At 49.9% G+C, this 13,132-nt stretch overlaps 5 protein-coding genes across 5 annotated transcripts; 2 read left to right on the forward strand and 3 right to left on the reverse strand.

Moving 5' to 3' along the window:
- Positions 1–896: 896 nt before the first annotated feature.
- On the reverse strand, positions 897–3,141 carry GIQ15_03482 (uncharacterized protein; the record flags this gene model as incomplete). The annotated part of the gene is made up of 2 exons (XM_033550899.1): positions 897–1,204; positions 1,314–3,141. 2 exons carry the CDS (start codon positions 3,139–3,141, stop codon positions 897–899), a joined length of 2,136 nt encoding a protein of 711 aa, XP_033408060.1.
- Positions 3,142–3,408: 267 nt separating this feature from the next.
- On the forward strand, positions 3,409–3,800 carry GIQ15_03483 (dolichol phosphate-mannose biosynthesis regulatory protein Dpm2; the record flags this gene model as incomplete). Its single annotated transcript, XM_033550900.1, has 3 exons — positions 3,409–3,411; positions 3,477–3,557; positions 3,612–3,800. 3 exons carry the CDS (start codon positions 3,409–3,411, stop codon positions 3,798–3,800), a joined length of 273 nt encoding a protein of 90 aa, XP_033408061.1.
- A 2,612-nt stretch (positions 3,801–6,412) lies between these two features.
- On the forward strand, positions 6,413–9,766 carry GIQ15_03484 (uncharacterized protein; the record flags this gene model as incomplete). The annotated part of the gene is made up of 2 exons (XM_033550901.1): positions 6,413–6,600; positions 6,664–9,766. The coding sequence occupies 2 exons, from the start codon at positions 6,413–6,415 to the stop codon at positions 9,764–9,766; spliced, it is 3,291 nt and encodes a 1,096-aa protein (XP_033408062.1).
- An 825-nt stretch (positions 9,767–10,591) lies between these two features.
- Positions 10,592–11,366, reverse strand: GIQ15_03485 (uncharacterized protein; the record flags this gene model as incomplete). The annotated part of the gene is made up of 2 exons (XM_033550902.1): positions 10,592–10,984; positions 11,118–11,366. 2 exons carry the CDS (start codon positions 11,364–11,366, stop codon positions 10,592–10,594), a joined length of 642 nt encoding a protein of 213 aa, XP_033408063.1.
- Positions 11,367–12,153: 787 nt separating this feature from the next.
- GIQ15_03486 (uncharacterized protein) lies at positions 12,154–12,729 on the reverse strand (the record flags this gene model as incomplete). Its single annotated transcript, XM_033550903.1, has 2 exons — positions 12,154–12,584; positions 12,639–12,729. 2 exons carry the CDS (start codon positions 12,727–12,729, stop codon positions 12,154–12,156), a joined length of 522 nt encoding a protein of 173 aa, XP_033408064.1.
- Between the last annotated feature and the right edge of the window lie 403 nt (positions 12,730–13,132).

Below are 13,132 nucleotides of genomic sequence, written 5' to 3' on the forward strand. Positions count from 1 at the left end.
GGACTGTAGAACACTTTACTTCCCTCCTATCTGTCGGGATCTTTTTCATTTTGAATAACCGTGCATGGTTTGAGGCTCCATTCCATCCTGCCGCCCGAGGATGGAGGTGGAGCTTGCTACACAGCGAGGCTTATGGCAAGTAAATGGGAAATATAGACGGGGAACATTCCCAAAGATTGATCCTAAAAGGGTTCGGGATGGTCGTAGGTTTTCAAGTTTACCTTTGACCAGTTTGAAGACAAGCCCGGGAAGGACGTCTATATGCACAAGAATGATGTGAGGCTAACAATAAAATACTGGTTATCGTTGGTATTCCTAATCCGGTCTCCTATAATATAACTCACGGTGGCCTTGACTCCCAATTTGATTTATATTAATTTACATAGTATAGCAATCTTGTAACGGCAAATCAATCTCGCTAGCCAATAGGGAAAGAAGGTATACCATGGCGAACAATGACAGGATATGAAGAGGAAGACGAAGGTAAAAGTACAGGGATATGCTAGTCATGCCTCGAAAGGATTCTCTCGATTTATGTCAGTTGAGCTACAGGTAATCTGCGGCACGAGCTCGTGCAGATGATGGCTCGGGCTGCCTGTCAGGGCTCCTGTACTTGCCGCGGCCGCGAGCACGGGGAGGAGGAGATCTAGACATCGATCTCGACCGTGATCTGGAGATAGATGGAGCTCTTCTACTTGCTCGACCTCGTTGGGGTGATCGTGATCGTGATCGGGAGGGAGAAAAGCTGCGTCCGCGACGAGCTGTAGCACGTCTCGGAGGTGTAGGAGAGCGTGTGGTACTTCGTCCTCTAGCTCTAGTAGTTCGGCGAGGAGGAGAAGGGGAGCGGGATATAGAACGTGCCTCGCTTCCCCGACGGCGACGATGTCGTGGAGGAGTTACTGAGCGGGAACGAGAGCGAGAGTCGGATGGTGACCGTCGAGTGCGAGTGCGAGTGCGTGGGGGAGGTGATGCGGATGCAGATGGGGAGCGGGAGTATGATGATGATGCACGTCTAGCACGACGCCGTGGGGGAGGGCTTGCTGACTTTGATCTAGAGTAGCTTCTACGCCGTCCTCGAGATGGGCTTCTAGATCTGCTTGATGGGGTGCGCGAGAGAGAGTATGATGCTGATCTTCCACGGACACTTCGACGGCCTCGAGATGGGGAGCGAGAGCGTGACGCTGAGCGAGAACGAGATGATCGACTGCGCGAGCTGTAGCTTGAGTAAGAACTGACGGATTCCGAGTCCGATTCAGGGGCTTTGGCTTGAATAGCGGGTACGGTTGGTTTGGGTAAACTTTTAAGTTGCTCACGCATCTCTTCAGTAAGGGCGCCCATTCCAATACTGGTAAAGTAGTTGATAGCGAAACGGGTATTGCGAGGGGTATCAGATGGGAATATGCCGTCGTAGCTAGGTCGGAGAATGGGGTCTCTTAGTCGTTCTTGCAGTTTGGCCATTCCAAGGACCTCAGCAAGGTCCTGGAAGAGGATTTTAGTGAAGATACGGCTGCTGGAGGTTGTTTCGTCTTCATTTAGGTGCACGATAGACCACACATGCCAGCCCAGGGCGTCAGAGCTGAGCATGTGGCTGAAAAATCTTGCGATGTTTCGAAGTCTGTTCGTCTCATACCGATGGATGGTTTCATAGTATGTAGCGAAGGCGGTTTCGAAGAGGTCAGCCCATAGTCTGTTGATTTTGGCGAATCTTTCACCAATTAGACCGTAGAATTTGGAATAGGTGCGTTCTTGCGAACAACATTCTATGATCATGGATGGTAACTCCGATTCCTTGCCAACAGGAAGGTTGATTTTCATCAGCTTGTGACAACATTCTTCGAAGTCGATACTGGACATGATCGTTAGATAGATAGTTCGTCGTAGGTTGACCAGGTCTGTGTTGCTCTGGTCCTTGATATCCATCTCCTTCTCCTCTTCATCCTCTTCTTCCTCAGAGCTAGCTTCGGAGTCGTCTTCATCCTCATCATCGCTTCCTTCTCCAAGGATTTCAGCCTTTAATTTCTTGTAGGCTTCCTCGTGCTCCTCCCACTCGGGGTCGAACTTGAAGATGTTCAACCCATCCTGGACGTTGATCTCGTCATCCAGGCCAACACGATGTGTAATTTGATCCTCTTCTTCAACAAGATCAAGTTCTTCCTTGATAGCGGGGTTGTCCTTGAACTTGTCCTTCCTAACCTGAAACAAGACCTCGATCATATATTGCACTCGTTTGTCGATGTCTGCTTCGTGTAGAATGTTCCTGAACTGGTCGAATACTGCCAATGCAATCGGGCCACTCATTTCCTCCAAATGTTGCCCAACCTCCCGTGTAAGTCCAACAGCGATCTCGACACTGTCGTCAGTGGGTTTGTGGAGAAGCAGGAGTAATATCTGAGCAGCAACCATCTCGTGCACTACCTGCTGATTACACAAGTGCGCAATAAATGTTGTCGAGGAAATGCAAACAGCCTTGTCGTTGCGTTTAAACGCCTTGCGGAACTGCACAATCAATCGATGCAACAATAGTTCTCCAACCTGGGGAAGTTTCGTATTCACGATGGCAGCCATGGCAGCATATATCGGCGTAAACGGCAAACTGGCAGCCTGGGCTTTCATGATACTGCGGCAGAACAGGCCTCGACCACGAACTAGATTCTCTCCAAACATCTCAGGTACAATATGCTTGATATTCGAAACGTTGACTTTGTTGATCAACCCGTTAATCGACTTCTTCAGGGCCTCCCATGCCATCCGCTGGTATTCCTTGCTCGACTTATCCGTTATCTGAGCTTGCAGTGCCCGCAGCTTCGCAGGAGGTATATATGTACCCCCAGAGCGCATGGTGAGGAGCTTTTCATATTCGGCTTTTGCAGCGGCTTGTTTCTCCTCCTCCGTCAGTGGTTTAGAGGCAGCTGGCCGCTGGGGCCGGCGAAACCGCTCTGCCAACTCTTGTTCCCTCGCATCTGGCTCACGCTGGCCATTTCCTGCGTCTGCTTGGGCTGGTGCAGGGCGACGACGGTCTGGAGATGGAGAACGCGAGGTTGGTGACCGCTTGCGAGGGACGGATGCGCGCGGTGAGTACGAAACTCCAGGCGGCGGAGTTGGTAGGCGGACTGCCGACTGCATCGCCATCGTGTCTGCCATCGTGAGTAGCAGGGTGGTGGGCGTGCTTTGAGCAAGGCTCGGTGAGATGCAAACCAGGCTCAAGATCGCGAAAGTTTTGAGAATAGCAAGTTGTCACGTGATGGTGATATTGAAGTTGCGGCGACTTGGTCCCCCTGGGTGCTGCTATGTGCCCGTCGTCGAGTTACTGCTGATAGGACGAGAGAGCGAGAAGAGAAGTGACTTACTACAGAGTCCGTGTCTATACTGGTACAATCTCACTTTTACGTCTCAATTCTTTTTGCAGCAATGGTGAGTGGAATGTTTGGAGTTACGTATGTGAAAAAAGGGTCAAAATAGCTAAATGTGTACCACAGCTAGGCCAACTGTTTGGCTTTGCCATGCTGCTCGCGGCGACTGCAGTGTTCCTCTACTATACGGCATGGACTCTACTGATGGTTAGTTCGTCTCCTCATTCAACTCCTGGACAGCTAGCTGACGCCTATTGCTAGCCATTTGTTGACCAAGGCCACCCCCTCCACGACCTCTTCCCACCGCGCGTCTGGGCGATTCGCATCCCAGTGATCCTCACATTACTTGGATCCACCGTCGTTGGCACATTCCTTGGACTCGTCATGATTCGCAGTAACCGGAAAAAGGCAGCCAAGGCCAAGGCGGCTGCTCTCAAGAAGAAGAGTTGAACGAGCTGCCCGGAGCTGAACGATGGGCGATTACCAAGTCATTTTGCACTGTTCCAACGACGAGGAGACATGACTCTCTATATGTGCAGTCGTCTACCTTGGAGGACTCGTTTATATGTTCCTTGTCGTTGTTTCCCAACCCGCAACGGTTGAAGCAAAAAGTGCATAGATACACACACGAATACGGGGCGTTGCTTAGGTTTTTTTGGCTTTCATAGTACTTATGGGAATATCAAACAGCGGACGGGGAAGGTTAGAGCATTCTAGAACTAATACATACACATACCGTGTACTCTTTACCCCGTCTTCCTAGGCCTTATCAATTCCCTGGTTCGGTACGTAGTACCTTGGTACTATTAGATCGTCCCCTCGTCACGTACTTCTAAGGCTATTCTATTCTGTATGTTTATGAGAAGCATATAATTTATTGGGTTCTTCTACATAGAAGTTCTTTTGCCCAATGAGCGCATGCATCTATGCGTATACAACACCTACATAATCCCACAATCCGCCCGACTTAACTACACTACCAGCATCGAAAAAGACAAACCGAACCCATCTCACCTTATGGCGGCCAGTAACCACCCTACCATATCCTCTCAGGAGCTTCCTTCTGCAGATTCAGCAACCTTCCTCGAGTCTTCATTCTTCTCACGTAATGGACTGACCAAGCTACCATCTCCTGCGGAGGTTCGTAAACAGAGTGCAATACAAGACCCAACATCTAAAAAATCGTGACTTTGGGTTTAAACCTGTCCTTTATAAGCAACTCAGCCTAATTATGAAGTATGAGCATGCTCCCAAGTTTACTATTACTGAGGGCCAGTTACTCTGGGTATTCTGTCGGGTCTTCCCTACTATCCCAGAAATATATGGCTGGACTCACGATAATGGTCAGGTATTTATCTATATGGAGCTAATACAGGTTGCTACTCTAGAGCAGCGGTGGGAATTTTTCAGTCAAGCTGAGCGAGTAGATGTCTGTGGGCAGCTACATGTTTTGATTCAAGAGTTTCGCAAGCAGCAGCATGCGCCAGGTGGTTTTCTCCTAGGTAAGTGTTCTATACCCTTAAAATCAGTATTAATACCATGCTTATCATTACAATAAAAGGCCATATTAACTATGAGCCACTCGGTGATATTGTCTATCAACAAAAACCGTCCTCCTACAGGACCTTTCTCCTCTATTGCTTAGTTTCATGACGAGATAGCAACAACGATTAAGCTAAGCATCCGTTACTATTGGCTAGGTAAGTCCTTTCTGAAATTCCGGATCCGTATTGAATAAGTATGCCTGATGACGCGGATGTTGTCTTTACATATGGTGACCTCCATCCAAGTAATATCATGGTTTAGAAGACTATAATAAAATCCTTGTAATTATCGACTGGCGGCAATTAGGATGGTATCCAGATTACTGGGAGTTCTGTAAAGCTATATATACCGCTGAGGTTAATAGCGAATGGATGAACGTGTATATACCACTGTTTCTAGATGAGCCTGGCTGTCTCGAGGCCTGGGAGTTCTATGCTAGGTCATTTGGATATTAGCAGATGGCTAGAATTGTTTCTATTATAATAAGGAGTACTATATCTATATACTCCATACCGTACCTACATATGGCTGCGAGGGGAGGATGACAGGCGTGATGATCCCTCCAGGATGACCACCCAGCGTGCTGTCTCGCAGTCACCCGTAGCCACCTCTCCCTCTCGCGTGGTAACTCCTCACCCTGACCCTTCTCCTATCTATCCCTTTCCTTCTCTTTCGCCCTCCTTCTTCCTCTCTTTCTTTCTTCTTTTCCTTCTTCTTTTCCTTCTATGCTTCCTCTTCCCATGAACTGGCACGTGAGCGTCTCCATCACGTGGAGCTGAGTCATCCATCAGGTGACTAGGCAGAATAAGGCGGTGAAAGTCTGGTTCCTGATGTGTTTGCCTTGTTTGCACCTCCCTCCGCCGCCCGATAAGGACTAGCGCATACTTACCTAAGCAAAAAGGGCGAGCGAGAAAGCCGCCATGACCGCATCGGGGCAGGTCGTGACTTGGGCTTAGAACATCATCCCCTCACCCTCCGTCGTCCTCTGATATATCTCGAGACATCGCCCTTCTTGCTGTACCAACACACTGCGACACGGAACAGAGACAACCTCAATATCTACGACCGAGAGCGTGCAAGGCTGGCCTTTACTTGCGACTTGATCTTGCCTGCATCTGCTCCGAGTCCCCGGGGCTGGAGCTTGTTGCCCCACTGCTATATACCTATCCTCAGCTCAGAGCTACTCCTCACGGCGGTATCTCTTACGCGGGCAGACCGCGGAACAAGTGCACCGGACTCGAACTTCACTGTATGTAAATAATATACAGGTGCTGTCTGCCGGTTAGCCCTCGCCGCAGGGCCTGGTTATCCATTTCCTGTCCCGTAATCGTTTGGAGGCTAACGTCTGAACCCGCTGTAGACGCGTAAAGGCCCCAGCTAGGCGCCACCGTCAACATCAACCACCAGGCTGAGCTCCAGGAGAAGCAAAGAGAATACCACGGAGTGGTGTGTTTCGGGCTAGATACTGCTCGAAAGCCCACGGCACCAACGCTGACCGCTGAAACCGTTTACTTTGTATGCCGCTAGCATCCAACATCCGCCACCAGAGAAGCCAGTCTCCAGCTCATAGAAGTCCGCTTTCCCAGCCACCCCTTACATCCGCAGACGTGGCGAAGAAGAAGGTAAAGAAGAAGTTGGACGATGCCGCTAGAAGTGACCATGATAGCACGGCGAGAACTGATGCGAAAACGCTTTTTGATGACTCGTGAGTAGACAAGGATGTATATATAGCTATATCGCTGACATGCATGCTAACTGATGTGACCAGGACTGAGCCTTCGCCAATGAGTCAATCTCCTGCACCTTCCATGCCGCCTGCTCCGGCGGCGGTCGATCCGCCAAGCGCCGCTGACTCGCCTGCATTTGGACCCCTGGACCCATACTCACCATCCCCAGGTGAGCCAGATCTGGCTACCAGAACAGACTCATGGGCAAGAGGCATACCATTTGGGAAGAGCCCGCCTAATGACCCCATGGACGGTATCGGTTTCGCTGAATCTCCTCCAGCCTTCGCCCTACCGCCCCGGGTAGACACCTACCGCCAGGCTTCTCCGTCCACTTCACCTCCCCAGGCACGGCTTCGACCGACTAGTTATGCAGAGGCTACTCCAACATCTACGCCGTCAAGCTACCAGCCTCGAGACCGACAGCAACGGTATTCTATCAGCAGCCACCGTAGCAATAGGCTGAGCTACCCACCACCACCTCACTTACCACAAGCTCATTTCTATTCTGCGCCTGATGTTGATATTCCGGGAGCCACCCAACAAAGCGTCAAGCAGCATCAGCAACCCGGTCATTCGTTCTGTGCCGTCGAGCATCTTCCGTTTGCCTCCCACAAGTCAGCCAAGACAGGAGGGAATGTCATTCTGGTAGGCAGGGACGGTGCTTTGGATGTTTTAGCAATAGAAAACTCGCGAATGAAAGTAGTAGGCTCTATGCAAGGGCTGAACGGAAGAGTCATTGATGCCACGCTCCTACATTGGTCTTCCGGTCCCGACCCGTTCGCATCGCTGCGTCCTCTAGTTGCCATCACAACACACGGCCTTGCTCCAAAAGATGAAGGCAGCACGTCGCCTTCCCCTTCCGGTGGGTCTGAACAGATAGACTTCCTTACCGGTACCTCTCCAAAGCCCGCTGTAAACACGAAACCCGATGTCCCAATGGCGCAGACGAGAGTACAGATCTATTCTCTTCGGACTAGAGAGCTTATTTCGACCTTGTTTGCTACCAAACCAGTTCCCTGCATTGATACATTCCCTGGAATCACGCCGTATATACCCCCGCCAACAGCCAATCTAAGAATTCTTGCCAGTGGTAATTTGGTTATTATCGCATCTGGTACTAGCGGTGAGGTCTTGGTATTTGGCGTGGCTCGTTCACCGTCGCCTGCCGTTTATCAATGTATTGGAAAGATGTGGACGAATGTACAGGCGAGAGAGGCCCGGAGATACTCCAACTCGTCAGCTTCAACGGACGCAGATGATCCACATTCGGAGGCTAGCCGTGCAGCCAAGGTAGTCGATGTACCCATCCTCTCCGTTAGTGGGCGCTGGCTTGCTGTCGTTAGCCCATCACCTAATCGAGTCTCACTCCATGGGGCGACTCCGCCGCTCATTACATCTCGGAGAATATATGGCGTCGATGCTCACACACCCCCGTCCCGACCATCCGTCACATGCGGCGTTGACTCTGGCGAAGGTGAAAGCTTCCTTAACAAAGTTGCACGAGGCGTAACTCAAGAAGTGTTTAAGGGAGCTCGATGGATTGGAGACCAAGGCCTTCAGACTTGGAACAACTACTGGAATAAGGACTCACAGACCGGTCATTCAACTCCTTTACGCCGGCCGCAGTCAACGGACCAGCACAGTTTTGCTGCTGACATTTTACCCCCTACCCACGCACAGGAGACTCAATCTCCTCCCACAAATGAGCCAGATCTTGTCTCCATTTTCGATCTAAAGCCACTAGAGGACTTCCAAGATGGAAAATCTTCAAACCCTAACCCAATCGCGACGTTCCAGCCCCCTCACGGCTGTAGCTTTCTTTCCCTGTCGCCTAACGGGCTCATGCTCATTACCGCAAGCAAGAAAGGCGATATACAGTGTATTTGGGATTTGATGCAGATCCGTCATTGTCGAGCTCGCGCGTTCCTAGCAGAGGATCCTTCATCTACAGCAAAATCTAACCCTCCGGCTGCTCATGTTCGGCAGGTTGCTCGATACGCTAGGTTGACTACATCGACAATCCGAGATGTCATATGGACGGCCCCCAACGGTGAGCACGTAGCTATCATCACGAAGAAGGGAACAACCCACGTTTATGAAGTTCCACCCAGCGCGTTCCGGTGGCCCCCGCTACGACGATCAGTTTCGGTGGCACAGGCGTCAAATGCAGAATCATACACACGCGATGAAGTGGCTGATGATGCACCCCGCAACCCCTTCTCCACCGCTATGAAGCTGGTAGGCGACACTACACAGCCATTCTTAGCGGCTATGCGTGGTCGTGCTCCCAGCGTCGGTGCAGCATTCACCGTAACCAAGGGATTTGCAATTCCATCGGCAGGAGGTAAAGCAGTTGCTGCAGGTTTAAGTAAATCTGTCGGAGCCGCCACCGAAACTATGAATAATCTTCGATATGTCGGCGAAAACCGCCTCCATCCTTCCAACTTTGCAAAAGATAGCATTGGTGCCAAAGCCGTATGGATTGGTGATGAGAACGGCAAGGAACTGTCCATCGGCATCATGGACGGAGGCGCTTTCAAGGTCTATCAAGTTGGCAAGAGCTCAGCTTCACCAAAGAACAAGAAACAGGCTCAACCGTTCTTTGGTGGAAAGATTCTCGAAGCACGCCTCCCAGCTGAGATCCAGAATGCGTATACACATGAGCAGGCCATTACCCGGGGCTCAGATACCATTACTGGCTCCTGGTCTGGGTCCTCACACCCTCGCCCCGGCGGCAGTGCGAAGATCAAGTTACCGCCTCTTGCCCAAGCCGAAATCGAGACACACGCTCCATATCAACCATTTCACACCGATCGTCGAGTAACCTTAATGGTATACTCAACGGAGTCCGACCGTACCTCCAAGTCCGCACCATGGGTATTTGGCAACGACATCCCGACGCTTAAAGTCTATGTCCGCAGCGTGTCCCGTAGCGATGACGAGAGCGGACCCGAATCCGAAGGCAAAAACAAACATCGTGAGATGGAGAATCTCATCAGCCTTGGCCAGGGCGGTGCCGGTGAGCACGTCGTTATCACCACACGTCGCAAGCGAGGACAAGGTGCAGGCGGAGACGTCGTTGACGAGGACGGGTTCTTTGAAGATGATTGCGATGTTCTTGACTTTGCGAGGGATCGAGTTTGAGATGTCCACCGCCTCCCTACCGACCTACCTACCTATTCGACTTTTTTTTATCATTACTACGAGCTACATGCTTTTTATGTTCTACATGACAGGCCTTCCGCTGGCCTGAATCACAACAATAATCACAAATTACAATAATATCCCACTCTCAGTCATATAAATGGTGTTTTTGATTTTACCTTTGCATCGTTCTACCACAGTGAACAACCATTTACTGAGCTACGCTTATCCCAATACCCCCCTTTTCACTTCATTCTATCGGAGACCGGAGACTCTGGAGTTGGAAGGTAACATTTACTCTTTACATCTTGCTTTATCTATGGTGCTTACCAACATATCTACATAGTTTCATATCTGTATTCATTTTGGGCTGTGGATCTTTCCTTCTTTCTCTTATCCCCCCTCTATCTAGAAGAACATAAACATACATACTTGCAGCTGTTTCAGGTTGATTTCTCCCCCCTCCGTTTGATGCCCAGTGTTGTGTCATTCGCTTTAATATGCGTTTCTTGTCATCCTTGCATATTGAATTTGCTGAGTTCATCCTCAGATCCACATACTACCATTATTGTCTGTTATTTTTTTTTTACCCGCTCGCTACTTGTCATGTCGTTGTGTTTGCTATTAAGATTGGCTTACTATTACATGTCTAGTTGGTATATTGTTCTTCTTGTTTCTAGTGCATGCACTTACTTGGGTCTAGGGAGTTTATTGAGGAATCGTTAGATAGGCTACGGTCGGAATTGATAAACAGGGAATAGCTATATAATTAAATAACCAATTCAAGCAATTGAGAAATCTACCCCTTGGCCATCTAATAATCAACTAATTATCAAGACCAGTCTCATCAGCCCACCAGCGCTGAAACTCTTTGATCCTGAAAGCCCTCTCCCTCGCCATCTCTCGCCCAGTAACAGTCTTCATCATCCCCTCAAGCTTAACCAGCTTCTCTTCAAAATGCTCAATCGCATCGCCCAGGTCTGGCTCGGGTCCATCCTTGCTTGGGGCCTTGGACTTAGCACCAAGATAGGTAAAGCAGCGCGCTATCCCTACTGCACCGATTGCATCTAGACGATCCGCATCCTGCACAATAGCGAGCTCGGGATACCCGCCTTCAGAGCTGATGAGATGTTGAACAACGCTTGGATCCTTTATCTCAGTCGAATACGAGACGTGCGAAACTATCTTCTGCACCCTTTGAGCTACACGGGGTTCTGCCTGGTGAGATATCAAGGTATCGTAAATAATTGTATCGGGATTTATCTTTTATCTATACGTTAGCTTCACGCGAACATACTGCCATTTGACATATTCAAGGTGGTTTGGCGGTTGGTGGTGGCGTCCGTCTGACCTGTTCACCACCATCGGTAGGTTTAGGGAGATATTTCCTATCCGCTATATCATGCATCCACGCGGCGAGAGTGACTACCGTTTCATCATATGCAATAGAGACATCGCGGGCTTTTTCTTTGGCGAGAATTGTTTGAGCTAGTCTGACGACACGGGAGACGTGGCGAGCATTATGCGAGGGGTCATGGCCTGCCATGTGGTTTGCTACGAAGGCCGAGATGCGCTCGATAAGCGCGGCGTTGTTCGACATGGTCTCGGTAAGGGTTAGTTGTTTGTATTTGTTGCAGGGAGGATGAGAAGGTAGTTGTCTGTCTGTTCTGGAGATCTCTCCCTTAATAAGTACTGAGGGTGGGATGAATTATGCTAGTACAAGGGACATTTTAAGCCTCATCGTCTATCAAGTGAGTCACTTCATGTTCAAGGCAGCAACGTCGCAGTAGTAGAAGGACTTATTTATAGCAGTTTACAAGTACAGGTCAGGGTATGGGTTGAGTTGTTATTGTTTGGTCTTCGATTGTTAATTTTCATATGGATGAGGATATTGATATTGGATATAAACCCTACAAGGTCGGTCTATATTTCGTACTTTATATAAAACGACATTGCCGGCTAAGCAATGAGAAGACTATTTCTATTTTAATAGTTTACAAGAGACAGTTGATCGTGTATGAAGTTGTTCTGTGGGAGGACGGAGGATATATGCAAGCCACGTGACGTGATCTCCTTTCTTTTTCAGCGCGAAGATCCAGATCGACGAGATGCATCTGTGTATCTAAACATAGCGAGACTACTGAAGATGCTACGACTAAAAGATTCTACAGGGACTGAAGATAAGCAAGGAAGATAACAGACATTAGGTATAATATAGGTATGATTATGATACTGGCACGTTATAACGAAAAAGATCTGTACTCCGAAGTCATCCCGCTATTAATTAAGGTAAAGAGTTACAACATGGCCCAGAACTAGGTTATTGACATGATCCAACAACAGGACTGCAATGGAATTATAAAAGAGGGGGTATTTCGTCGAGGTATTTAGAGAGCAAAGGCAGCGGCGATGAGACCGACAACACCAGCGGCAGAGCCGAGCTGGAACTTGGCGTTGCTGGCGGCAGCGTTGCCGGAGTGGGATGGGGCAGAGCCGGAGCCAGACTGGGTGGCAGATGGGGAGGAGCCGGAACCAGAGCCCGAGGACTGAGAGCCGGAGCCAGAGGTGCCGGATGGGCTGGAGCCGGTGGTGGTAGCGGTGCTGCTGCCGGTTGGGGTGGTGTTGGTGGCACCAGTGGGAGTGGCACCTGGGGTGTAGAAGTAGGACTTGATGCAGCCCTGCTGGCAGGTAGCGAAGGCCTCAGGACCCTGGTTGGTTGGGCATTTGGCAGCACACTCGGTGGTGTCGTTGGCGTTCTGGTTGGATGGGCAAGGAACGTTGAAGCAGATGGCCTTGCAGCAGATGTCGGTCAGGGCGCCTGTAACACGTCGTTAGTACAATGTATCTTGCTATCGAGGAACGGGAGACATACACTTGGAGGCACACTGCTGCTCTGGGGTGAGGCTGGTGCTGGCAGCGGCGAGGGTAGCGAAAGCAGCGACGGCGGCAACGGTGAACTTCATCTTGACTGATATGAGAGCAGGAGCTGGAAGCTAGACTGGACTGAACGAAGGTAGCTGATTAAAGAATAAGGGCGATAATGAAGGACGAGAAGCGAATGTAACTGTTCTTGAGGATGAGAAGAAGAGAGAGGAAAAAAGGAGAGAGAGCGCGCCTTAAGAGCGAAATGAAAGGAGCAACAAGGGCCCAAAAACAAACAGTCGGCCCTTTACCGTACGTGAAATTACAGACCTTACCCCTGGCGACGGGTGGGGCCGCGGGGGAGGTTTCTCGGCCTCTGGTTGGTCCAAACAAGCCTCGGTTCTGAAACAGGGCCAGGCGCTTGGTAAGTTTCGCGTAATGGCCAATACACCATCAAGCCCTGAAGCGACATTTCACTTTTAGCTGGCCTTCATCTGCTTCATC

This window comes from Arthroderma uncinatum (genome assembly GCF_011692745.1).
Source record: "Arthroderma uncinatum strain CBS 119779 chromosome Unknown scaffold2, whole genome shotgun sequence".
Lineage (NCBI taxonomy): Eukaryota > Fungi > Ascomycota > Eurotiomycetes > Onygenales > Arthrodermataceae > Arthroderma > Arthroderma uncinatum.